At 43.2% G+C, this 27976-nt stretch overlaps 1 protein-coding gene across 1 annotated transcript in view; it reads left to right on the forward strand.

The window, feature by feature from the left end:
* The window catches only part of Kiaa2012 (KIAA2012 ortholog), a 104051-nt gene that overhangs the window by 31197 nt on the left and 44878 nt on the right, over positions 1–27976 (forward strand). The window contains exons 11-12 of the mRNA XM_090354609.1: positions 2391–2501; positions 23942–24012. Of these exons, the coding sequence (XP_090210735.1) occupies positions 2391–2501; positions 23942–24012 (182 nt within the window). The remainder of the gene's footprint in view (positions 1–2390; positions 2502–23941; positions 24013–27976) is intronic.

Genomic DNA, 27976 nt, shown 5'->3' on the forward strand with positions numbered 1-27976 from the left:
CTGCTCCTTCCATGGAGGAAGCCCAGGGCCCTTCCTCCTTGCTAGGACAGGAGCACAGATGAAGGAGCTGGCAAGTGTGCGAGTACAGATTGTGTGAAGAGAGAGGTGTCTCTGTTCACAGCACATTCACACTCAGGGCTGTGAGAAGCTCACTTGAAGGGATGTGGGAAGTGAGAGTGGGCAAGGACATGACAGAGAGCTGGTCTTTCACCTCATGTTCTGTGGGGTCAGGATTCCTATATATAACTCAGCCAATCAATCTCTCCCTGCCCCTTTTTCTGTTCCCTCTTCTCTCATTCTGTCCCCAAAGCCTGTATATTTGAGTGTCTGAATGCATAAATTAAAAACCTAGATCAATAACTCTAGTCTGTGGTTACAACTGCTCTGTTCAAGGCTGAGATGTCAAAATCAAATCCATTCCTCTCCTTGATCTTTTTATCCCTCACCACAAAATACCTCAAGCTGGGAGCCTCTCTTTCTCAGTCCCACCCCTTTACACAGTATGGCAGCCAGGCCCTTCTAATTCTGATGTCAATGAGCCAAACCTGAAGAACTGAACGATCAACACCAAGGGCAATCCTAGAGGTCTCACAGCCCAGGACAAACCACAGCGTGTGTGTGCGTGTCACGCACACATACTTATTCGTAGACATCCTTATGAAGAGAACATCTGATTCAAATAGGATGCTTTTGTGAGACATGTGTATAAGTATAGACACACAGTATAGGCTTGCCTCCTTGTCAAGGGGTGTGTATGTGTAAGCCTGCCGTGAGACAGCACGCATGGGTGTGTGAGTACACGCAATTACCTATGCCACTGTTGAGTAATAAGTATGTGTATATTTGTAAGTGTATATTCTGCGTCTTGAGGTGCATGTGTGTGTGCACCTGTTTCGTGTATACCCCTAAGTACTCCAGCTGCTAGGTAGTCTGTCATACTACTCTTGGCCCCTTTACCTTCAAGATGTAGAGGTGTGTTACAAAGTAAAATGTTTGCTCTTTGTCCTTGGTTCATGTCACAGAGCTAAAGCCCATGGGATTGCCAGAGTAATGTTATCTTTTCTTATTCATAGGGAGCCCCTTTCATAGCAACTGAGTCTATGCTAATAAGATGACTTAGGGTAAGGCCCCTCCATAACCTCAGGATGGGGCCAGTCACTGGAAAGACAAAGTGATTCAGAGATTAAGAAGAGACAAAGGGAAGGCTGGAGATCAAGCTTGGTGAAAAAAAAAAAAAACAAAAAAAAACCAACTCCTGAACAGCCAGCACCAGTGGCTCACATATGTAATCGTAGCTACTCAGGAGGCTAAGATCTGAGGATTGTGATTCAAAGCCAGTCCCAGGCAGGAAAGTCCATGAGACTGCTATCTCCAATTAACTACAAAAAAAAGAAAGAAAAAAAAAAAACCTGGAAGTGGAGCTGTGGTTCAAAATGGTAGAGCACTAGCCTTGAGCACAAATGCTCAAGGATAGCACCTAGGCCCTGAATTCAAGCCCCAGAACTGGCACACAAAAAAATAAATCAATAAATAAAAATTCTCCTGAACCAGAGTGAGACCTCAGCATCTGCACTTTTGACCACTGAAGCCCTGGGAGGGTCACACACCCAGAGCGGGCATGAGAAGTCCCAGGTCTCTACTACTTGCTCTATGTACCTTGTTCTCTGGTGGTTGGCTGTATCCATTACAGCATTCTTCCTAACAAACTGGTAACGAACCTAAGTGGGTCTGTGAGCCATCCTAGCAAGAAAGGAGTCATGGAAACTTCAGTGTACACAGTCATCAGAATCACAAGCCACAATTTAGAACTGGCAACTAGCGCATGAAGTGGGAGTAGTCTGTGGACTGGATCCCTTGACCTGTGGGATCTGACACTGTTTCCAAGTCAATAATGTGAATATGGCATTGAACTCAAGGATACTTAGTCATGCTACAGCCAGGTTCCAGAGGCTCACATCTGTGACTCTAGCTACTCAGGAGGCTGACATCTGTGGATCACAGTGTGAAGCCACTCCAGAAAACAAAGACCATGAAACTCTTATCTCCAACTAACCACCAAAAGCTGGATGTGGACCTGTGGCTCGAATGGTAGAATATCCACCTTGAGCAAAAAACTAAAGGATACTGCATAAACCCCTCAGTTCAAGCCCCACTGCAAGCAACCACCCTCCCCCAAAAAAGCATAGTTCAGACTCATGGCTGCCCCTCATGGAGGACAAGGCCTAAACAATGGCTCTGTTCTGCCAAATCCCAGAAGTAGGCTGGCCATCCTGTACTTTGGCAGGCACCTGAGCACAGCATTATGGGTACATGCTGACTCAGATGAGGGGAGGCAGGTCCTGCCTCCCTCACCTGTACCAACGCTAATACTGCTTCTGCTTATTTTTAAGAAGATTCCAGAGATCCCACACTGGGATACCACTTATTGGTTCCAGATGAAGAAAACATCTGCCTGTCTCTCCCAAGGCCCACGCACACAGAGGCGATTCCACTGGGGGCAGGTAAGATAAGTCATTTGGGTTAGCCTTGTTTGCAAAGGGGAAGAATTTACCTCCAGCTCCCAAACTTTCCCAGCAGCAGAGACATCATTAAAGTCAGACACGAAGCAGCCAGTTTCTTCCTTCTCACTGACACAGAGGTGCCTCTGTAGTTCAGACACAATAACCCTATGTTCAAGTAACAAGTTCTCTCTTGCCGAAGCATCTGGAGATGGGAATTCCAGCAGAAGGGCTTGGAAAAAGTCTAGTGTGCCACGCTGAGGCCTTGATGAGGATGATAAAGCCCTTTTGGTATTTGCCCAAACTAAACACTGTGTCTTCTCTTCTTTCCATCCACCCTGCAGAGGTGGAGGTGGCTAATTGGTAATGCAATCAGGTATCCTTATTATGTTCATTGGTTCATGGCTGTGAATCATCTGGCTCCTGACAGATAGCAAAGCAGTTTCCAAAACCCCTTCTGGCATGCTAACATTTTGGAAAAGAGATGCTGGCTCTGGGCAAGAGTCATTTTGCAAAGGAAAAAAATTAAAAAGAAATGAAGTCAGAGGGTGATGAGTGTCAGCCACCCAGAAACCATCCTATGTGCATGCATGAGTTGTGCAGCCAGCAGGCTCTTGATGAGGGAGATGAAAAGCTGCAAGCATTGAGGGGGTTATGTCACGTAGGAGTGGCTTAATAGAAAGGGTTTAGAATCAGAGCAAGGAGACTTCAGTGGCTCTGACTTGTCCTCTGTGTCACTTGATGACCTGATGACTTTGGGGCAGTCTCTCATCTTTTTTTTTTTTTTTTCCGTTTTGTCAGTCATGGGGTTTGAACTCTGGGCCTGGTTCCTCATCTTCTTGTGTTCACAGTTCCTCATTCAAGGTGAGAGGACTAAATTGCACAGCCCCTGTCTGTTGCTATTGTAGTAGCTACTTCATACAGGGATTTCCAAAATGTAAAATGCAAACTGAGCCTCAAACAACTTCTATTACACCGGGTACTGGTGGTTCACACCTGTAATCCTATCTGAAGATTGTGGTTCAAAGCCAACCCAGGCAGGAAATTCTATGAGATGCTTATCTCCGATTAATCACAGAAAAAAAACTGAATATGGTGCTGTAGCTCAAATGGTAGTGTGCCATCCTTGAGCAAAAATGAGCTCAGAGACAGAACCCAGGCACCAAGTTCAAGCCTCAAAACCAGGGGAAAAAAAGGAATTTCTACAATCATTTGGGTTATACCAAGAGCTGGGTATAAAAGTACATTGGGTCTAATCACTATCTTGGCTAAAGCCTGTAGCCTTAACTACTCAAGAGGCTACAATTTTAGGACTGTAGTTCAAAGCCAGCCTGGAGAAGGAAAGTCAGTGAGACTCTTATCTCCAATTAACTATTAAAAAAAAAGGGCAGAAATGGACCTCTACTCAAGAGGTAGAGGACTAGCCTTGAGCAAAAAAGCTCAGAGACAGCACCCAGGCCCTAAGTTCAAGCCCCAGGACCAGCACACACACAATATATAGAGAAAGATAGGAGAGTGTAATATAGGGCTGGGAGTTTGGCCTAGTGATGGAGTGTTTGCCTAGCATGCACGAAGACCCGGCTTCAATTCCTCTGTACCATATACATAGAAAAAGGCCAGAAATGGTGCTGAGGCTCAAATGGTAGAGCTCTAGCCTTGAGAAAGTCCAAGGACAGGGCTCAGGCCATGAGCTCAAGCCCAGGACTGGCAAAAGAGAGAGAGAGAGAGAAAGAGAGAGAAGAGAGAGAGAGAGAGAGAGAGAGAGAGAGAGAGAGAGAGAGAGAGAGAATATATTGTATATATATTTCCATATAATATATTATCTATCTATTGATAGAGATAGATAGGTAGATAGATAGATAGATAGATGATAGATAGATGATAGATAGATAGATAGATAGATAGATAGATAGATAGATAGATAGATATCTGGGTTCTAGCCAGGCTCTGGTGCTTCACACCTATAATCCTAGCTCCTTGGGAAGCTGAGATTTACAAATCTGTTTTGGTTGGAGCAAATCTTTGCAAGAGGAAACACTTGAAAATCATACTGCCTTTTAAATCAAACCAAAGCAGCATATCCTCAGGAGTATTAGAGATCTGAAGCCAGCTGGGGCAGGAAAGTTGGTGAGAGGCTTAATGAATGTGTAGCTCAAATGGCAGAGCTCTAGCATTGAGTGAAAAAGCTAAGGTCATTTTCCAGACCCTGAATTTAGAACCCTGTGTACACACACACACACACACACACACACACACACACACACACACAAATAAATAAAATATCTTGGTTCTGAATCGGTGATGGCAGGGGTGAGAAAGATGAGGGGAACTGTCAGTTTGGTTCAGCTAGAAAGCAAATGTGAATTTGTTTACCTGCTACACATTTGACCATTCTGCTCCAAAAGAACTACTTTCCCTTTGGGCAGAGCAAAAAGCAAGAATCAGAAGGAAATTTAGGCTTTAAGTATATTGTCACCATTGCCAATGTAATCTGTACACAGCTTCCTTCCCTGCCCTGAACTTAGCACAGGCTCTGCCATGTACAGAGCTGGACCACGGTCAACCGTCATTGAAAATCTTTCAATAATCTCCACAAGGAGATAGAAATGAAACTTATGCTGAATAAATGGGGACTTGCCTGCCATTGTTTCCTAGGCCCATGGACATTATCTCGAATCTTACTTTTCTTTGATATTAAAAGGCATTCACGGTGTGCTCATTGAATGAACAAATGAGTCAATGCATTGGTCAGTTAGTCAGTCATTAGACTTTATCTAGCCTTGCCTCCAAGATGGAGTTGGTTGCCCCTCACTCTTGATGTCGATTGAGTGGTGCCCTGGAAAGTAGAGAAAGATTTTTAAGCCCTCATCTCCCTACAAGGATACAGCTTTCTAAGTGTCAATTAAGAAGTCTCTTTGGTGGAAGGGAGTTATTCATTTCTTCTGATCTGCTTTGGTTTGATTTGAAAGACAGGATACTGATTTAAAAATATTTCTTCTTGCAAAGATTTGCTCCAGCCAAAACAGATTTGCAGCTTGGTTTGTTCAAATAACTTCCCCCCTCCCTCTCTTCCCTTCCCACCCCTCCCTCTTTCTCTGGTATCAGGGATTAAACCCAAGGCCTTTGGGCATGCTAAGCAAGTACTCTGCCACTGAGCTAGCTACATATCCTGTCCTCAAATTCATCTTGATCTGTGTCAGCAATCTTTCTTCCCAGTCTCATCTCCCACTCTATTCCATCTCTTTGGTGATGTTTCCATTCTTTTCTCTCAAAACCCTTGTCCAAATAATGCACAGAAATTTAGAAAAGCTTTAAATTCATCTTTCCAGAGACATTTTCTTGAGTAAATTATCTTCTCACACAACTGCCTAGATACAGCTTCAAGCCCTTCCTCTCAGTCCTACCTTGGCATTCATCTGCAACTGCTTTCTGTTCAGCTCCCAAACATGAGTCCTTCTTCTGTTTTATCCTATGTCCAAGAAATGCTTGTTGGCTGACTGAATAGCCCAGGTGCCACAAAAGGAAGTTCTTTAGGGATGGTAGACTTTTTTTCTTCCTTAATAAAAATTCCTAGGCAAGGAATATGATCTGTCTGATCTTTCTGAGACTTTCAGACTCTGTCAACAACTATTTGGAAATAAATTCTTAGGCAATCAGATCATGATAGCTTGCATTCAGACAACGTAGAGATGAATATAATCTTCAGGGGAAAAAAAAGATGAGAAGACTGGAGCTGGAATTCAATCCTCTCTATCATGCTAGAATATTGCAACACATAGAAAATTCAAAGGCTTAAGAAAGGAAAAGTTGACTTGGAAGGTTACGAGTCAAAACATTGGATATGTTCTCTGAATTACATATACTGATACAAATCCTTTAATTATTCTCTAGTCACAGTGCCAGCAATAAATATTTTCTCAGAATTTCTTTTATTCAGAAGTTGTTTTTTGTTTTTTTCAATTACAAGAAGTTTAAAGATGTCTCTGCCAAGGTTGAGACTCTGGATCCCATGTAAATTTAAATTCCTGGTGTCTTTCAGTTTCTAATTAGCATTTGTTATTATCCTAAGTAGAATCTTACTCCCAAATGTTTCTTCAGTAATTTGTATGTTTGTCATTGAACAAAGATCCTTCCCCTTTGCAACTCTTTTAACTTATGGCCACATATTCCATGATACATCTCCCTTTACATGGAAGAAATCTCTTCCCTTGAGTGTGAGTTGGATACAGTGGCTCACTTGGAACACAACTGCCTGTGACACAAGTGATGGTGTGTGAATTCTAAGACTGAGACTGTCCTTAGTCCACCCTCTGCTGCCATAACAGAACAGAATACCCGAGACTGAGTGATCTACAGAGATTGGTCCTACACGGTGATGAATATCTGTAATCCTAACTATGTGGGAGGTAGAAATAGGAAGATCACAGGGCTGGGAGTTTGGCCTAGTGGTAGAGTGCATGAAGACCTAGGTTCGATTCCTTGGTTCCACATACATAGAAAAAAGCCAAAAGTGGTGCTGAGCCTCAAGTGCTAGAGCGCTAGCACTGAGAAAGTCCAAGGACAGTGCTCAGGCCCTGAGCTCAAGCCCAGGATTGGCAAAAAAAAAAAGTAAAAGACCCTTTCTGGAAAATAAATGAAACTAAAAAGGGTTAGGAGCATGGCTCAAGTGGTAGAGCATGAGGCCCTAAAATCAATCCTTACTACTAAGGAAGGAAGGAAGGAAGGAAGGAAAGAAGGAAGGAAGGAAGGAAGGAAGGAAGGAAGAAAAGAAAAGAAAAGAAGAGAAAAAGAGAGAAAAAAAGGAAAGGAAAGGAAAGGAAAGGAAAGGAAAGGAAAGGAAAGAAAGAAAGAAAGAAAGAAAGAAAGAAAGAAAGAAAGAAAGAAAGAAAGAAAGACTCAGGCCTGGAGTTTGGCCTAGTGGTAGAGTGTTTGCCTAGCATGCACAAAGACTGAGGTTCAATTCTTCAATACCACAACACAGAAAAAGCCAGAAGTGGTGCCGTAGCTCAAGTGGCAGAGCACTAACCTTGAGAAAGCTCGAGGACAGTGCTCAAGCCCCAAGTTCAAGCCCCAGGACTGGCCAGAAGATAAAAGAAGAGAGATTTAGGCTAGATTTAGGCAGTGTCATGTCAGCACTTGCTCAGCTTCTGCTGACGGCATCATGCTGCTATGTCACATGGTAGAAGTGCAGCAAAGAATCAACTGACTACAACAGAATGAAAACATGACAGAACCCACTATCACCTCAACAAATAATCTAGGTGTGGTGGTATGGGCCTGTCCTCCCAGCTGCATTCGAGTCCATAGGAAGGAGAATCATAGTCTGAGGTTTGCTCCAGTCTGAAAACACAAGAATACCTGAAAATAACATAGAAAAAAACTGGGGGACATGATGCAAGCAGACTGCCAACTAATAAGTCTTGTGTTTATTTCTGAGCACTACCAAAACACACACACACACACACACACACACACACACACACATACACACAATAACAACAACAAAAAACACCACTTTCAGAGTAACTAATACAGTCAGTGAAAATGGAGTCACTCCCAAGAACAAACCTAGACCCATGGGAGAGCATTCATCTCAGTCAAGCCGAACATGCACCTCCCAATACCATTATTTGGGGGACCAAATTTCACTATGAGTTTTGGAGGAGAAAGCCATATTCAAACCATAAAGGCATTGCAGCTTTCTCTTTGCTTTGGCTTATTCTTTCTGTAGAAAGCTGGTCGGCATCTGACATAAAGTTGACAGTAGAATGAACTTTCAGGCCTGTTCTGCAGCCCAGTAAAGTCTCCAGATGACCTCGTCCCAGGCTGACATTGTAACTCTGACCTCATGAGACACCTAAGCGTCTCCCAGATTCCCACCAAAAATGCAGCAAAGTTAATAAAGATTTATTGTTTTATCTCACTACCTTTTGGAGTGACTTGTTTTGCACTCAGATAACAATAATCTTAACATCATTTCCAGATGGTATGGGTGAACAACACAGAAAGGTCCAGGAATAACCCTGATGAGCCACACACACTGATTATTGGCAATTTGCTTTCTTTTTCCCATTGGTCATCTGTGATTGTGTAAGTAAAAGAACTCTTCCATGCTGGTAGGATATTGGACAAAGTATGATTCCCTTGAGTAGCCTATTTCTTAACTGCTGTGATGACCCTAGAGATTTTTTTTTTTTTTGCCAGTCCTAGGGCTTGAACTCAAGGCCTGGGCACTGTCCTTGGATACTTTGTGCTCAAGGCTAGTGCTCTGCCACTTGAGCCACAGTGCTACTTCCGGCTTTTTCTGTGTACATGGTTCTGAGGAATCAAACCCAGGGCTTCGTGCATGTGAGATGAGCACTAGGCCACACTCTGGGCCCAGATCCCTAGAGATTTAAAGAATTCCTTTAGACTAAGGTCATGTGAGGAAGAAGAAAGAACTGTTGGGCTGATGTCCAAATCTTGGGGTTTATTACCTGTGGCTTCTGTAATCATGGGCAAAGAACTCTACTCCTTTAAGCCTCAGCTTCTTCCTATGGCAAAAAAGAAATCGGTATTACATGCAACACTCTCAAGTGCAGACCCCAGAGCCATACCACAGAAGGTTAACCAGCAGTCTGCAAAAAGAGAGGAGTTCTGAGGTCAACCATATTTGGGTCTGAGTTTACTAAAACAATTCCTTGTATAGGACTCCATAGAGCCTTCCAACTGTTCATTCAAATCATAGTTCTGTGACATGAAGATATGCACTGTTTGCCAAACATTTTTTGACCACTGAATACTTTTTTCCCCCTTCCAAAGCATCATGTGAATCTAAATCACTTCTGGAACATACTGTGGAAAATGCTAAACTGATGATTTGCACAGTTCCTTCCAGCTCTAGCAGTGTATGTTTCTAAATATGCCCTTCCCCAAGGAGACTCGCTCAGTGGGGGCAGTTCTGTTGCTAAATCCTGAACCAGGATCTCAGCCATTCATTAACTGATGACTGTTCTTTTCATTCTCTAAACATCAGTTCTGAATCAGAAAGCCTGCAGTACATCCATCTCTGGATGGAAAGAAGTAGAAGAAGGTACGAGGAGGCTCATGTGGTACTCATTTGCCTTGTTCCTTTTGTCCAGTGTTTTTTAATAACCCATAAAAGAACTAACATTGGCAGATGTTACCAGTTCTACTGGTCAAATGTTTGGATAAAAGAAAATATGGCTAGTTATGGGTTAGACTCCCAGCATTTCCTTGTAGCGGGCCTTCATGTACTATAGACACTAGAAGGCTAAAAGCTACATTTTCCAGATAACCTTTGTAGCTACAGGACTGAATGCAAATTACATTCTGCCAGTTAGATGTGATTGCACTATATCTGGAGAGTAGAGTTGACGCAGGAATGTGCACATTTGGTGCTACAGAAGACTGACTCTGAACTTACAAAGACCAGGCATGAGGATAGGCTGCAACACCCCTGTACTGTTTCTCCCCCCCAGCAAATACCTGGGTGGTTTCTGGTCTGCCCTGAACAAGTAATTAGAAGAGATTCCAGTCTCTAAGCACAGGACTAAATTGGATCTGTCACATGAACCACACACACCATGGGTGCTGAATGGTTACAGAAAGGCTGGCTGTGGCAGCTGTGTTTGTTCCAGTCTTTTCAAAAAAGCAAGGTCTTTTCTCTCACTTTGGTGAACCAGCAAGGGTTCCAGGCCCACATTGGATGGTGTTCAGATAGCTACAAAGAAAGAGTTACCTCCTCAGTACACACACTAAGGACGCTCCCTCCTTTCATTTGATGAAAACCTCTTGTGATTCTTAGAAACACAAAGATTTTCCAGCCTTATATTTAGCTGAAAAGGTGGCGTTGTCATCACTTTATGACCTCCCCTAGGGCCTTGTGTTTTGCCCATGCCAGCCTGAACAGCAATCCTATTTGATGCTTCCTGCTGTAGCTGGGATGACAGGCACATACCAGCACTTTTCAGCTTTCTCTTTTATTGAAATGATGTCTCAATAGAGACATCCAGGCCTGGCCTGGAATCATGATCTTCCTGACCTCTGATTGCTGAGTAGCTAAGATTGCACATGTGAGGCCCTGGTGTCCAGCCATATACAACTTTGATATGGCAAATTCAAGGCTCAAATCCAATTTTCCTGCACACAATTAGGCCAGAGCCCTTCTATTACACCACACCACTTCTATTCCCTCTTGTCCATGTTTTCAGGCTTCAAACACCAGCTGAAGTCACACCTTCACAGTGACATTCATGCTGTCCACACAGCCATATTCACTGTTGCCTTCTTAGGTACCATGCATGATCTTCTAGCCTTTTGCCAGATACTCTCTCACTGGCGTGTCTTTTGTGTTTTGTTTTCCTCTTCTAGATTTAACATTCATATTGGTAGATCTCCTTCATCTATTTCTGACTAGCTCAGAAAATACAGTTGGTATGTATAGAGAAAACTGATAAATGTTGGTTCAAACTACAAATAGTAGAGACTTTAATTGTTCCCTAGTATCAACTCTTGTATTCGTCTTTTGGTTTTTCCCCTAAGAAAATACAGGTTCTTTTCTAATCCACTTCAGATTTCATATACACACTCTTCTTTAATTTTTTTTGGCCTTGAACTCAGGGCCTGAGCACTGTCCTTTGGCTTTCTCAAGGCTAGAGCTCTACCACTTGAGTCACAGCACTATTTCTGGCTTTTTTCTATGTATGTGGTACCAAGGAATCAAACCCCGGTCTTCGTGTATACTAGACGAGCACGCTACCACTAGGCTAAACTCCCGGCCCTGCAAAATGGCCTTTGATCACAGTCATTCCTATTTACTCTCTTGCTTCTTATCCCTCTAATTCCTGTTATTAACAGAATTCCCATCATAAATTTTTAACTGAACACATGTCTAAAATATTTTATTTCCCAGCATTTTATGCCAGGAAGGAAGAATAGCCTTTTCAAGAAATCAAATCCTTGTGATTTAAGGATCAGAGGCAAATACTGAAGCTCAATTTAAATCATACATATATATATATATATATATATATATATAAAGTCTTCTTTCTTAAAACACTTATGGAGTGTTTATTAATTGTATAAAATAGTGGATTTCATTATGACGGCAGTGTTGGTGACATTGGAGTTTGAATTCAGAGGCTTGTTCTTGTTCGGCTGGCACTCTACCACTTGACCAATGCTTCCAAGCTAGATTTTTGCTGATGCTTTGAAGATGAAGTCTCTCGGACTTTGTGGCTCAGGCTTGCTCCTCAGTATGTATTGTCATGTGGCTAAGTTTTCACTAACAAGATATAGATGTGAGTAATGAGCTGGAAGTTCATTTCCTTCTTCATTCACTCCCTCCTCTAGCCTTAGATCTGATTGTGCTTTAATTATGGGGAAGAATATACGAGGGAGATGACAGAGCCGTAAGATATACAGAACGATACCCAGATAACTTCATGGAAGACAGCCACTCTAATCAGTCCACTTACCTCTGGTGAAAGAAAATTAAAATGTTTCACTTTGGGGGTCACCTTGTTACAGCTGTGTACCCTGTACCTTAACATGATAACTATGATAGCAGCCAATGAAAATCAAACCAGTTCATACTTTCACTCCATCCTATAAAGGATTAAGTAACATTTCAATGTGAAATACACACTGTACCTAAAGGAGAGAAAGCCTATTAGTTGTCTATTTGATTACATCAGTAAAATGTCCTAAACACCTACTATTTTCAAGGCACAAGGAAAGATGGTATTAATGTTGAAAGAACACTCTCAGGCCGTGGGCTGGGTATGAAAATATCTCACAGGATTGTTGGGGTAGAACCTCAGAGGTTAACTTAGCTGTTAAGGGCATTGCTGGGGTTTATTCCAGGCCTTCTATGCTTTCCTAATGCCCACCCCTCTCTTCCCAAGAATCTACACCATGCCCTGCAGCTGCCCTTGGGGACCTCATAGTCCATGTAGAAAATCCATTCACAAGCATGTCTTCCACAAGATGGAAATGAGTCTGTAATTGAGGAGTGGTTAATTCTAGCATAGAAGACTGGGAAGGACTTTCACACAGCAATTTACATGTGCACTGACCTTCAAAAAATGGGAAAACAAAAGTGGGAGGAAGCACAGTCTATTGAGGGACTTGTATGAATAAAGACAAAGATGTGAGAACATAGAGAATGTATGAGAAGAGGCATGGCCAGGTGTGAGTGAACAAGGGCGTGAGGAAGGGAAGGAGTAGGAGCCAGGACTGAAAGGCCAGAGCAGGTAAGGCCAGGATAGAGCTGAAATGCTATCTTTTAAATAACCAAGAATCACAGATGAGGGCTGAGAGCTTGGCCTAGTGGTAGCGTGCTTGCTTGGCATGCACGAAGCCTGATTCCTTGGTACCACATACACAGAAAAAGCCAGATGCAGTGTTGTCACTCAAGTGGTAAGGTGATAGTTTACAAAACTCAAGGACAATGCCCAGGCTCTGAGTTCAAGCTGCAGGACTAGAAAACAAATCACAGATGATAGAGGAAAGATTTCAGACAACCCAAGATGCATGCCAGCCATCATGAAGGAACAGGTGAGAGAAAAGGCAGAAAGCTCAGCTACTGCAAAATCACCCAGATAACAGCTGTTGGGCACAAGGTGGCTGACAGACAGAGGCTATCTTAAAACAGGAAGGTCCCCAGGCCAGCCACCTGGAGGCGGGGCTGTCAACCAGCTCTCAGCAATAGGAACAACCAGAGGGGCAAGAGTGGAGTCACTCCAAAACTGGTCACAATTACCTTTATTCTGTTTTAAGAAATTGGGTGGAGGAAAGGGTCCTTTGTGGTCCCTGTATTGTAATTAAGAAATAACAATGGCTACCCTGGCGCCTCTGAGCCTCTGCAGCAGCATGCACAGGAGTGCATTTGTGGGGCACTCTCATTTCAAGTCACATTCTCATCAGCACGGAAGGAAGGAAGGAAGGAAGGAAGGAAGGAAGGAAGGAAGGAAGGAAGGAAAGAAAGAAAGAAAGAAAGAAAGAAAGAAAGAAAGAAGGAAAGGAAGAAAGAAAGAAAGAAGGGAAGGAAGGAAGGAAGGAAGGAAGGAAGGAAGGAAGGAAGGAAGGAAGAAAGAAAGAAAGAAAGAAAGAAAGAAAGAAAGAAGGAAAGAAAGAAGGAAAGGAAGAAAGAAAGAAAGAAGGGAAGGATCTTGCCTCCTGGCTTGTTGGAAATGTAGAATGTCTGGTTTCTGGCTTATGAGCTGTAAGGGAAATGGTTGAACTTCCGAGTAGAAACAATGTGAAAGATAAGAGTTGTGAGTAAAAGCCCTGAGAGTTCTTGGGAGAGAGGATGCCAAAGGTGAGGGCTCAAGCAGTGATGGAGAGTGTTTCTGGAACTGGCTCCACTCTCCCATCCCCACAGAAGGACGTTTCTCTTTCAGGACTGTTCCAGCCCTTTTTCCCTTTCAACCACCGAACACTCAATTCTTAGAGGGAAAATTAACATTCATTATGCAATTTATCTCTCTCCTTTTAATCCACAATGTCTGTCTCCAAGGTCCCTATTCAATAATTAATGTTTGTTCTCATTTTTTCCATTCTCTTGAACTGTAGGGTCAACAATTAACACTAATTACGGCTCTTTTCTCCCCTCCACTGTCGGATCCCAGAATCCCACATTGTGAATTCTGCCTGGTTTGTATGTGTATACAGCTTTGAGAGGCAAACTGGCCACGCAAAGCCATTCATGAGGTTGCATTTTTATATACTTAAGATTCGTAAGGAGACAATGAATTAAAAAGGAAGAAAGAGGGGCCAGGAGTGTGGCCTAGAGGTAGAGTACTCACCTAACATGCACAAAGCCCTGGATTCAATTCCTCAGTACCACATACACAGAAAAAGCTGGAGGTAGTACTGTGGTTCAAGTGGTAAAGCCTTGAGAAAGCACAAGGACAGTGCTCAGGCCCTGAGTTCAAGCCCCAGGACTGGCAAAAAAAAAAAAAAAAAGACTGAGTGATGGCTCACACCTGTAATCCTAGCTATTCAGGAGGCTGAGATCTGAGATCACCGTTCAAAGCCAGCCCAGGCACCAAAAAAAAAAAGTCTGTGAGACTCTTATCTCCAATTAATCAGCAGAAAACTGGAAGTGGCACTGTGGCTCAAGGGGTAGGCAGTGCCCTTCAGCTGAAGAGCTCAGGGACAACACCCAGGCCCAGAGTTCAAGTCCCACAACTAACCAAAGGGGAAGGGGGAAAGGAAGAAAGGAAGAAAGAAATAAAGCTATTTGGCGCTAACTGTGGGTAATGTCTCTCACATGTATGCCTGTACTTATACACAATTACATTTCTTTTCCTTTTTTTTTTTTTGCCAGTCCTGGGCTTGAGCTAAGGGCCGGAGCACTGTCCTTGGACTTTCTCAAGGCTAGAGCTCTACCACCTGAGCTTTAGCACCACTTCCAGCTTTTTTTTTCTATGTATGTGGTACCAAGGAATCGAACCCAGGTCTTTGTGTATGCTAGGCAAGCACTCTACCACTAGGCCAAACTCCTGGCCCAGCACAATTACATTTAAAGAAAAAAACAAAAAACAAAACTTCACTGATCATCTTGCAATTCATTTTCTCTCCCCTGAAGTGTCTTTCTCAGCTTTGTCATTCTTATTTTGTTTTAGCCATTAAGGCATCATTGTTTTTATTCTGACTGACAAGGACTGCTAGGAAACTAGTTCTCCCTCCAGGTGACTCTAACAGATGGCAAAATACTTCATCAGGAGCTGTGAGAAAGCCTGTCTCTCTCTCTTTGAGGCTGAGTCCCTTCTATCTGCCCTAGTCTTATCCATGCTTAATATGGGGGCACAGCTGGAGACTGGGGTGCCTTATGCTTATCTGTCACCAGTGACTGGGCACACTGAGACCCCCACCTCCTGCACCTGCTGTTCAAATCTGGGCCTTTCCTAGCATGTGGCACATGTTAACCTTTTCATGTTCTTGCTCTGTCAAATGTTCTGTCTCAGAATTTCAGCATCACAGGCCTGTATCACCTTAAACATCTCAGATAAGAACAGTGTTCTCTGGAGCTGGGAGTTTGGCCTAGTGGTAGAGTGCTTGCCTAGCATGCATGAAGACCCAGGTTCGATTCCTCAGTACCACATACATAGAAAACACCGGAAGTGGTGCTGAGCCCCAAATGGTAGAGCTCTAGCCTTGAGAAAGTCCAAGGACAGTGCTCAGGCCCTGAGCTCAAGCCCAGGACTGGCAAAAAAAAAAAAAAAAAAAAAAAACCAGTGTTCTCCTTGATGGTTGCTTTACTTCTAGATCAACCTTCTCTCCAGGATGGCATTTATAGATTTCCTGAACCATCCAATCCCTTGAGTGGTTTTAAACCTCAAAGTATCCACTCTATGTTGAATGCTTGAGAAGGGAAGAACAGATTGTTTTCAAGCTTTTTTACACTCTTAGATAAGATTCCTTATTAATTTTTAGCCTATAGATCTGTCATATCAGCCATGAAGAGGAAAGGCCGAACAGTCAGCACCTCCTGAACGGGAAGAGTTTCCCTGTCTTCTCTGTATCATGGATTATTCCCTGTGTAGACCTCCAGAGACATGCAAAGATGCCCCAAGTGCACTTCTCATGAGCTCCACCTGGGCAGCATAGTATGATGTGATCTGAGTATAAATATCACAGATCTCAGCTTGCACTTAGCTGGCTTACAAAGGACAAGCTGAAGAAATATCCAGTGGTGTTTGCAGGTCATATATTGCACAATTCCCAGGACCATGAGGTGGACATTGCCCGCTATGGGTCTGCACACCACATAGTAGGAAGCTGGCTGAAAAGAAGCCCTGCAATTTGGACTGTAAGTGGAGGACTAAAGCTACTTCTGCCTCTTTCAAAATTCTTTGTTTTATTTCATTTCTCCCATGGAGAAATAGGTATATGAGCTAAAACTTGGTCACTGTCCTCCACCCAGAAGCATGGCTGCCTGTGCTTCAAACAAGGGGGCAAGAATGATCACATAGAGACTCTCATGCCTAAACATAGTCTTTGATTATCAAGGATATGTGTGTGTTGTTTATTGCGGGGAAGGGAGAGAGAACAATTGGAGGGTAGACAGCAATGAATCCTGTATGAGAAAGTTACCATTGTAATAGGAAGCAACAGATTGAGGGCTGAGCCAGAACCAAAACTGGCTGGAGGGAATTGGGTTTTGCTAGAGAATGCAAAAATAAGAGAAAAGGCATGATCATAACTTTGCCGATCACAAACTCTGTAAGCAGAGAAATACCTGAGGTCCTGGCCTTTGCATGGACCCCTTACCATCTTCCTCCAACAGACAGTGCAACCTCAGTTAATTCATTCTCACATCACAGAACAGCTCTTCTGTAAAATGCCCCTAGTAAAGAAGATGATAGTGGTGGTTGTGGTAAAGGTGGTGATGATGATGATGGAAGTGATAAATAATAGTGGTGGTGGTAATGGATCAAAATTGTGGTCTGAAGCCAGGCATCAGTAGCTCACCCCTGTAATCCTAGCTACTCAGGGAGCTGAAATATGAGGATCACAGTTCAAAGCTAGTTTGGGCAGGAAAGTCCAATTAAGTCCCTGAAAAGGCCAGAAGAGGAGCTGTGACTCAAGTTAGTACAGTGCTGTCCTTGAACAAAAAAAGCCCAGAGACAGCACCTAGACCCTGATTCCAAGCCCCAGGACCAGCACACACAAAACAATATTGTGATATGAATTGATTGAGACATGTATTCATGGAGGCATCTTCAACAGCCCTTGGGTTTTTGTGAGAGAAGGGTACTAGGATTTGAACTCAAGGCCTTGTGCCTACTAGACTGGTGCTCTACCACCTAAGCCACCCCCTCTGTCCCATATTTTGTTTTTCAAAATATAGAAGGTTGATTTGCTCTCTTTCTTCTCTTTCTCTCTGTCCTCCCCCACACAGATTTCTCATGGCTCTAAACAGACAACTAATTGCTGGGAATCATGATTAAACAAAAGTTAAAGGATCTGTCAGAAAAAAAGCTTTTTTTTTTTTGTGGGTCCTGGGGCTTGAACTTTGGGCCTGGGCACTGTCCCTGAGCTCCTCTGCCCTACCCCTTGAGCCTCAGCCACACTTCCCATTTTCTAGAAGTTAATTGGAGATAAGAGTCTCACATTCGGGGCCGGGAGTTTGGCCTAGTGGTTAAAGTGCTTGCCTAGCATGCATGAAGACCGGGGGTTCGATTCCTCAGTACCACATACATAGAAAAAAGCCGGAAGTGGTGCTGAGGCTCAAGTGGTAGAGCTCTAGCCTTGAGAAAGTCCAAGGACAGTGCTCAGGCCCTGAGCTCAAGCCCAGGACTGGCAAAAAAAAAAAAAAAAAAAAAAAGAGTCTCACATTCTTTAGTGTCCTTTAATTCCTGGGCTAGCTTTGAGCCTGGATGCTTAGATCTCAGCCTCCTGAGTAGCTAGGATTACAGGCGTGAGCCACTGGGCCTGGCTAGCAAAAGTTTCATAAATCACTATAGTCTTTTACTTATAAACCCACTAGTAACCTGCAGAACGCTTCCTTTCAGCTTTACCTGAGATGTGATAGACATTAGGTATCCACAAACCCAAGGAGTCTTGGAATTCTCAGGGTGTGTTCCTCCAAAGGAGCCAGGACCTTGCTTGCTCACTTCGTGATGAGGGATGCGCTCAGGAGGCACACAGTGCATTGTAAGCTGCAATGAAGCCTAAAAGAGACAGAGGGGTTCTCAACATAAAGTTTAAAACACTAGCTTAAGTTTAAAACAAAAAGCTTTAACTTTCATTAGCCAGCAATTCATCATTACTGTTTTCTATTTCATCACCCTTCCAATACTGGTGCTATCTTTTGTGCCAGTCCTGGGACTTGAACTCAGGACATGGATGCTGTCCATGGGCTTTTTTGCTCAAGGCTAGCACTCTACCAAACTCTACCACTTGAGCCACAGCTCTACTTCTGGCTTTTGGTGGTTCATAGGAGATAAGCATTTCATGGGCTGAGCTGCCTTCAAACCATGATTCTCAGCTCTCTGTCTTCTGAGTAGCTAGGATTACAGCTATGCGCTGCCAGAAACTAACTCATGGGGGCTTTCTTAAGGACTTTTCTCTCTTTTACTCTTTCTTGATTCTCTGATGTACCTCCCTATGACTTCATTGTTTTCCACAATTCTTTATTTGAAAATTAATGTGAGGGGGCCAGGAGTTTGGCCCAGTGGAAGAGTACTTGCCCAGCATGCACGAAAACCAGGGTTCGATTCCTCGGTACCACATACATAGATAAAAGCTGGAAGTGGTGTTGTGGCTGAAGTGGTAGAGCACTAGCCTTGAGGAAAAGCCCAAGGACAGTGCTCAGGCCCTGAGTTCAAGCCCCAGGACTGGCAAAAAAAAAAAAGAAAAGAAAATTAATATGAACACCAGGAACAGATTTGTTCGACAAACAGAATCAGTAAGTCTGTTTTACCAAGCACAGAGACTCAATTATTCATTCATTCAGCTAACTGGCCATGTACTACTGTCTAGTGCTAACACACATAATACAGATGAGAGACAGTGTGCACTTTCAAGTTGTCTACAGTGTAGAAGGAGTTGAGGGCTATGAATAAGGACAGATTGACTCAACCTAAAGTTTGAGAAGACTTTTGGAAGAAGAGAACTTTTAAGCATAAGGATATTTGTAAGAACTGGTCAATTGGAGAGGAAAGGATACCCCTGGGAAAAGGACTATGTGAAGGTTATAGAACATGGCAGCATGAGAGAAATATAACAAAGTTGTCATGACTGGACCCCAGGATACATGTAGGGAACATGAAGCACTCATCTCATAAAGAAAGCCAAAGCCAGTTCCTGAGGAGCATAGGCAGCAACTACAGCTGGGAATGTGGCCTAGTGGTAAAGTACTTGCCAAGCATGTATAAAGCCCACATAAATAGAAAAAGGAAGTGGAGCTGTAGCTCAAGTGGTAGAGTGCTAGCCTTGAGTCAAAGAAGCTCAAAAACAGTGCCTAGGCCCTGAGTTCCAACCCCAGAAATGGAAGGAAGGGGGAAAAGAGGAGGAGGAAGAGGAGGAAGAAATCTCAACATCTCTGTGATGCATCTCTTTTCTTTACTTAAAAAAAAGGGGGGGCGGGGAGTTTGGCCTAGTGGTTAAAGTGCTTGCCTAGCATGCATGAAGACCTGGGTTCGAATCCTCGGTACCACATACATAGAAAAAAAAAAGCCGGAAGTGGTGCTGAGGCTCAAGTGGTAGAGCTCTAGCCTTGAGAAAGTCCAAGGACAGTGCTCAGGCCCTGAGCTCAAGCCCCCAGGACTGGCAAAATAAATAAATAAATAAATAGGTTTCAGTCAAGTCAGATTTTGAGTACAATGCATCTTGATCTATGTCATCCCTTCTATCAATCTCCCTTATCTTCCCCAACCCTATCCATACCCTTCATTTACACAGTTCAACTTTACATAACATACACTGAATATAATGACTTCATTTGCTCATCCCTCCTCCCTCCGTTGGTCTCCCCCACCTCATGATGCATCTTGATTGGAAGGTTTCTTATGCGATTGATAATTTGTTGACACACAGTTCAAACTTAAATTCTGTCTTATAGCTTGGCTTCCATTTGGGGCTCGGTAAACTGCCATGTACCTTTGGATGTCTCCATAATAAAATAATTTATAGCTGGGTGTGGTGGCTCACATCTGTAATCCTAGCTACTCAAAAGGCTGAGATGGGAGGATCGTGGTTCAAAGCCAGCATGGGCACTGAAAAGTCCATGAGACTTTTATATTCAATCACCAGAAAATGGGAAATGGCACTGTGGCTCAAAGAGTAGGGTGATAGCCTTGAGCTGAAGAGTGAGGGACAACGCCCAGGCCCAAAGGTTAAGTCCCATGACTGACAAAAATAATAATAATAATAATAATAATAATAATTTATGACCTTCTGAAAGAAGTTGGTATTCCCAAACTGAAATCTTGGCCCTTGAGACTTAACTAGCCTTGGTCTAAGAAAATATAACTAAATAAAAAGATTGTTATTCCAAATGAGAAGAAAAATATTGCCTTCCCTTTTGCTAGGCACTTCTATACTTACATTCAGACTGACTCATATTTTCTAGATCCATCTACTTGGCTCCTTAACTGAAATTCCCAGGGGTTGGTCTCTGGTTGGAGGCTTTCTCAACAGTCTCTAGCAACTGTTTGATACACCTATCTCATTCTCCTCCTCACCCAGCAGATTTAAAGGGAAAATGTGTAGTGTAAACAGAGTCTTAAATTTTGTCCTAAAAAGTTGATAATGAAAATATCAAAAGGCCAGCTGGGTCTTAGCCTTTTTGCATTAAACAGACTTGAAATGTATTAGAACACTGCAAACACTCTATCCGTGATAGGCATCTTAAGTCACATCATATAAAATAAAGTATTTTTAGATTTTCTTAAGAAAAGGTCAGCAGGACCAGAATTATACTTCCATTTATAGTTAATTTTATACTGGGAAGGATTTTTTTTGAAGAATCTGGAATTTCCCCTTGCATTTTCCAGTTATGACCAACACACAAAACTATGAAGGTATCAGGACTGACATGTAGGCAGTCGCTGGGAAGCCAAGGCTGTGTGCAGTGCTATGTAAAGACAAAGATGCTTTCTGGGCTCATTGGGCAGTGATATAATGGCTCCCCAGTGATGAGACACTGGGCTAAGAGGAAGATTCTATGATGGCACATTGGCCAGCAATGGGTAGTCAAGCCTGAGAAATGGGATGTGAGGCTTAAAAGCCCTATACAGCTTTCAAGAAGCTCCTGCCTGTATCTCCAACAGCTGCTGCCCAGGTAACCATGGAATGTGGGCCACTTCAGAGCCCCCGGGCCACACATTCTTTGGCAAGCCCTGGCATACCTCTAGGAAAGAGCTCCATGGCTCTGGAGTTAGTTAGGGTTCTAATCTGACACCAAACGGGACCCATCAGAGAGCTTCCCATATCCAGAGAAACACTACCCTGAAACAATGGGAATTTTTCCTTAAAACAACAATTTGGGGATTAAACATTGTCAACACAGATATAAATAGAAAGGAAACTTAAGGGGCGGTATTTCATTCTCAGACCAGATGCTCTTTCTTGCTTTTCAAGTTGTGAGTGTTTGGTGAAGGATCCCATGATTTGGAGAGGGCAGAGGAGCTTGGGATGAGACCTCTGCAGGAGGGGTCAGCCCTGAAACGGGCCTGGTTATCTGCCATGAAGGCTATCTCTTCACTAAAAGCCTGTGGTTAGATTAATACTAGCATTTGAACATCTGCTCAGGCCTGGCGCTGGGCAGTCAGGGAAAGAATGTGTTTTCTGTTTATCTCTTTCATGGCAGAAATGTTCATCACAGAAAGACTGAGCTCCCTGTTTCAGGCAACCCAGAAGTGGTATGGTGTAAGGTCTGTGCATAAGACTCCTAAAAAAGGACGAGACCCCGTGTCGTCTATAGGTTCATCAGTGTCTTTGAGTTGATAGCTGGAGTAGATCTTGCTGTGTTGTTCCAAGAAGGAGTGTGGCCACCCCCATTGCTTTATCTCCCAGGAATGCAGTTAGACTCATGTCTCCTCCTTGACGGTTTAGACCTCAGTAAATTACCAAGGTCTTGACCCAAGAGATGAAAAGTCCTAAGTGATTTTTTTTCAGTCTCCTATCTGAAAATGTGTTTACATTTCTTGAACTCTGGCTGACTGGCTCATTCCTCTGGTGCTACAAGAACTTCCCTTACGCATTAGAATTTATAAGTTTCATTTAGAAGAGACCCATGGTTCTTTTCCAAGCCACAGTGAAGTGAACCTTATCACAACACAATTCTGCCGGCTGGATTTGTCCATAGGATGGATCACAGCCAGGCAGCTGGGATATGGCAAGCTCAGGCATAGCTAATGAAGGCAGTGCGATGTGGAGGAAAAGCATAAAGCCAAAGTCAGGACATCTGGGTTCCAGTTCCTAGTCCTATACTATTTCAAGGTCTGGCTGGGAGCCTACTGTATGCCAACCACTTTCTGGGCCTCAGTTTTTCCCCAAGCTAATTCAAATAAGAAATATTAAGGCAACCAGGCACTGGTGGCTCATGCCAGTAATCCTAGCCACTAAGGAGGCTGAGATCTACGAATCATGATTCAAAGCCAGCCAAGGCGGGAAAATCTAGGAGATTCTTATCTCATCCAGTTAACCATTGAAAATTCAGAAATAAAGCTATGGGTTAAAGTGGTAGAACACTAGCCTTGAGCAAAAAAAGCTCAGGACAAAGCCTGGACTCTAAATTCAAGCCCCAAGATTGAGAGTGGAGACTATAGATACAGAACCTCACACAACTGTGAGCTCTTAAAGCAATATTGATAAGCACAAAGATGTGAGCACTGAGGCAGGGCTTTGGTGGCCTATAATCCTAGCTACTCAGGAGGCAGAGATCTATGGATAGCTGTTAGGAGCCAGAAAGGGCCAGGAAGTCCTCAACACTCTTATCGCCAAGTAACCACCACAAAGCCAGAAGTAGAGCTGTGGCTCAAGTGGCCCAACTCTTCAGTACAAGCAGCCAGACCCTGAGTTCAAGTCCCACGCTGACAACAACAACAACAACAACAACAAAATATGAGCTCTGATCCCATAGAAGAAACTAAAATCTTGTGTCACACAGCCATGTGCTTAGCTAACTTGGTTCATCAAATAAGCCTTCCTTTAAAAACATTAGTTACTTGCTTTAGAGGAACACCAAGAAGCCCTACCCTTTGGGCACTGTACTTTAGAATCAGACAGTCTTGAAATTATGAACTAGCATGGGTGAACGAGCCCATATTGTGAGTCTCAGTTTCCACACTTAATATATAATAACCACAACCATAGAGTTTAGTCACAATACCACAGTCCGGGGCTACATCAGTGTCCCTGTGGCTGTTTTGTGATGCCTATTTATTTCCTTGCACGCATTCTTTGTTCTTTTCCTTTGTTTCATGATCCCACCCCTCCTATTGCCCCTTCACACTATAAGGGAGAAGGGAAGTCTCTGATATTCTAATATCTCTCCTCCCTCTCCCTCTCCCTGCCTACAGAAACATTTTCCTACTTCAGCGAAGTGTGATCATACAAAATTTATATTCAACAGCATCAGCAGATTTTTTCCATCAATATTTCCTTTTTAATTTCAGCTTTATCTGAATTTTAATAGCACAGAGAACTTACTTTTGTCCTTTTTTAAAAAGCAACCAAAACAAGAAAAACCTAGACTTAAGCATAAGGTCTTAACAATTTTTTATAACCATGTATTTAACTCAATGTTAGATCATGCATATAGAGGCTATGAATGTTATTCAATGAGTAAATGTGAATATCATAGGTACATGTGTTATAATCTTATATACAGGAGAATTTGACATATATGTAAATAGTACATATGAAAATTCATGAAATCTAGATCTGACAACCTGTATCATTTTTCTCTCTGATTTTCACCGTAGCAAACACTGAGTCCAGAACCAATCTTCACTTGAGTCTTCATAAGGCTTCACCTTTGACAACAGAGAAGCAGGTACAATATTGACTCTGGGTATGCAATGTTGGGAATCAAGACTATAGGGTTCTTATCCGTTTGCTGTCTGACTCTATATAAGACTCTACATCTCTCTGGCCCTCGTTTCCCTAACCAGTAGAATGAGAGAATTTACTTATATACTATATCACAGAGGACTCCTAGGCTTGCAAGTTCTTAACTCACTTAGATTTCTGCAAAGTCAGAGAGGACAGAAGGACACCCAAAGGTGTCAGCCATTATGATAGAATGCGTTTTCATTACTAATGGGGAGAAAAAATGAAGGAGAAAAAAATGCAAAAATAATCATGAAGAAGAGGGGAAATGCTTCTTTTGGGTGGGTTAGAAATGTCTATTAGTAGTTCAAAGAAATCTGTGCAGAAATCTTATGTTTGATCCTTCATTGGTAGCTCTGAGGCTGTCTCCAGCTTCTTCCTGGGGAGAGAGAAGACATCTTGAGGAAATTCCTAGAGTTGAATCCAGAGACTCAGAGCACTTGACACAGAGTAACACACAGGGCTTAAAGGGACTCAGGCCGTATTTCTAATTTTCCCTTTTCTCCAACTTTCTGCCAATACCTAGCTTTCCCACAGAGAAAGCCAGAGTGGAGTTGTAGCTCAAGTGGCAGAGAACTAACCTTGAGCAAAATGTGTCCAAGGACAGCGCCCAGGCCCCAAGTTCAAGCCCCAGGCAAACAATAAAAAATAATAGTAGTAGTAGAAATGGGGTTATTTTCATCTGAGTGACTGAGCTGAATTCTGAAACAGGAGCTGACCTGTCACTATTAGAAGCCCTGGATCAGGCCTCATTTGAGGTAAAACATAGTTTGGACCACCCTTCTGCTACTGAGAAACCACAGAAACATCATCTATTTCTTTTTTTTTTGTCAGTCGTAGGGCTTGAACTCTGGGCCTGGGTACTGTCCCTGAGCTCTTCAGCACAAGGCTACTACCTTACCCCTTGAGTTAATTGGACATAAGGTGCTTTTGTGCCCAGGCTGGCTTTGAACCTCGATCCTCAGATCTCAGCCTCCTGAGTAGCTAGTATTACAGCCACTGCATCCGGCTCATCTAGGTTTTGGGGGGGTTTTTTTAATGCATTTTTGTTTTTATTTTTCTGGTGCTGACTCTAGGACTTGAGCTCAGGGCCTGGACACTGTCCCTGAGATTTTTCTCTCAAGGCTAATGCTCTACCACTTGAGCCACAGTGCCACCTCTACCACCTCTGCCATGCCTGACTTTGAACCACAATCCTTAGATCTCAGCCTCCTAAATATCTAGGATCACAGGAATGAGCCACCATCACCTGTCTTAGTGCATGTAAAAATGTCTCATATACCCTGAAAATACCAATAAAAATGTCTCCTATACCTCGAAAATACCCCAGATTCTGACAGCCCATGGCTACATGTGAGGAATCCATGAGTGACTCAGCAATGTCAAAGTAAACCCTACATGGAGTTATAAACTTAGCACTCCAAAAGAGCCTGGACACTGGGTCTTAAACTCTAACCCTGAGTTTTCTTGCTGTGGCCAGCCTGCTTACTCTGATACTTAATGGGCCTTTGTGAAATTAAGAGGCAGAGGCAGGATGGGGTTCAGGGCCCTATAGGAACCAGTTTAGTAGTTAAAGTCACATAGTCTTAATTTCTTTACAGTGAGTAGCAAAGAGAAATTATTTGAAGGAAAATCTAGGGAGCCCCACCAGCCCCTAAAGCCAGAGAAAGTAGGGGCGGGAAGTGGAGGTACTTCCCAGGTCTCCCTCATTCCCTGCCCCTTACTTCTTCTTGAAGCTAATGACCCTTTATTAGATTAATCACTGACTCCAATTTTAACTACTTCCTACTCCACATAAATGACTAATTTCATGTTTACCATAAAGCATCTGGAAAGGATTTAGAAACAAATTTCTGCTCAGCAGACTTGAGTTACCTACTTCAATGGGCCATTGGCAAATATTGTGGCCTCTGCTGCCCTGAAGCAAGCGAGGAGAGCACACAGAATTGGTTTTCATCAGCCACAACACTTCTTTCTGCCCGGCTTTTTCTCCAGGGACTCCGCCTGCCCTGTTCCCCACCCCACCCCTCCATCCCTCCTTGGGGGTCTGGCCATATTATCAGTCCTATCACAGGAAATACCACGTTTTGTAATCACAGTGCTAGCCCGGAAGGAAAGAATCTCAAAGCGGGAATATTTTGGCCTCACCACCACCCCGTAAGGTTAAGTCACAGGCGCAAATTGGGAAACTGATCCCGTCCTGTAGATAGATGGTAGAGAGAAGACACGACCTGCAGACTGGGGTCACGGTCACCCAGGTCTGCGGGCTGCCTCGGGCACCCCCTACTGGTGGGACCGAAATCCTCCGCTCGGCGTCCTCGTCCCTCCGGGGGCGGGAAGAGTGAGGGTCCAGTCTCCAGGTCACACCACTGGGACCGCCAAAGGTGAGCGGAACCTCCCCCCCCGGGAGTTAGACACCCCCCCCCCGTCCCTGTCTCACCGAACCGAGGATCGGGGCCTCGACGGTGAGTCCTTCGATGAAATGAGAGCCTCAGCTGCCATCAGCAACTTGTAGAAGCTGGAAGAGGGGGTTAAGCGGCGAGAGAGGGGGGAAGAAAACTACAAGGGGAAGTGTGGAGATGAAAAGAGCGAGGAAAAAAGGAAAAGGAGCCGAGCAGACGTGTTTCAACTCCAAGCTCCCATTTCCTCTTTCAAATGAACTGCCTCCCCACTGTGAACAGAATCAAGTATTTATGAAGGCATTTTTTGCATATTAATAGCTGCCTGTGGATGGAGCCTGCCAATTCTGAAGTCCTAAAGGTACGATGCCTTTTTTTTTTTTTTTAATGCAGGTCCTTCCCACTCCGCACAGAATTTGGTATTCTCCTTCAGATTTATTTCCCCTTCTGCCTGTGGCTCCTCCCCAGGCCCTCCATTTGATTAAGAGAAATTAGTTCCTAGGATACATTCAGAGACCCAGTGCTGCTCTTCTCTCTGTGGGTCCTGACATCAATCGCCAGCGAGTTTCCTCTTCCCCAGGGCCTTGTCTGTAAAGAGGCTTCAGGTTGGATGAGGTGACCACGACCCAAAAAGACTGTTTAAATTGCAAATGAAAATTCCAGGAGGAAATATTAACATATTGATGCAGTGCAGGGAGAAACTTAAAAAAAAAAAAGTAAAATAACTTCATTAACTTTAGCAGTAAAGTGTTAGAACAGTATTTGGTAAAGATTATATTACATTTTAAAAGAAAACTTGGGAACTAAAGAAAAAAATAAAGGAAACCCTTATGTGGGCTGGAAATATGGCTTAGTGGTAGAGTGCTTGCCTACCACGCATGAAGCCCTGGGTTTGATTCCTCAGTGCCATATTAACGGAAAAAGCTGGATGTGGGGCTGTGGATCAAGTGATAGAGTGCTAGCCTTGAGCAAAAGAAGCTCTAGGACAGTGCCCGGGTACTGAGTTCAAGCCCCAGGAACAAAGAAACAAAGCAAAAATAACTGTAGATGTGGTGCCTCACACCTGCCTAGCAAGAGGGAGACCTTGAGTTCAAATGCCAGTACCAATAGGAAAAAACTAAAAATAATACATACAAAAATGATAATAAGAAAATAATATAAAATAATACTCATCCTGAGTAGTAATTTTAAAAAAGCATTCATACACACTGATTCAGTGTTTCTGACTTCTGGAGATCTATCCAAAGGAAATAAATTCCACAGAAGAAAGGTGGCTATGTCCATAGCCATTTTCTCTATAACACAGAAAAATGTAAAGAGTCTACCATTCTAATACTAGAGTGATGACTATGAGAGAAATTTAATTCAGGCATTAAAAACAAGGGTTGACATTTTGCATCAGATACTTTAGGATAGCAACTACCCTGAACATTGTTAGACCTCCATTACTCGATGCCATTATACATCCACCTTCCTCTGGAGAAGAAAAACACCTTCATTTTGTTTTCT

Source organism: Megascapheus bottae, chromosome 21 (assembly GCF_031878675.1).
Source record: "Megascapheus bottae isolate mThoBot1 chromosome 21, mThoBot2.hap1, whole genome shotgun sequence".
Classification (NCBI taxonomy): Eukaryota; Metazoa; Chordata; class Mammalia; order Rodentia; family Geomyidae; genus Megascapheus; species Megascapheus bottae.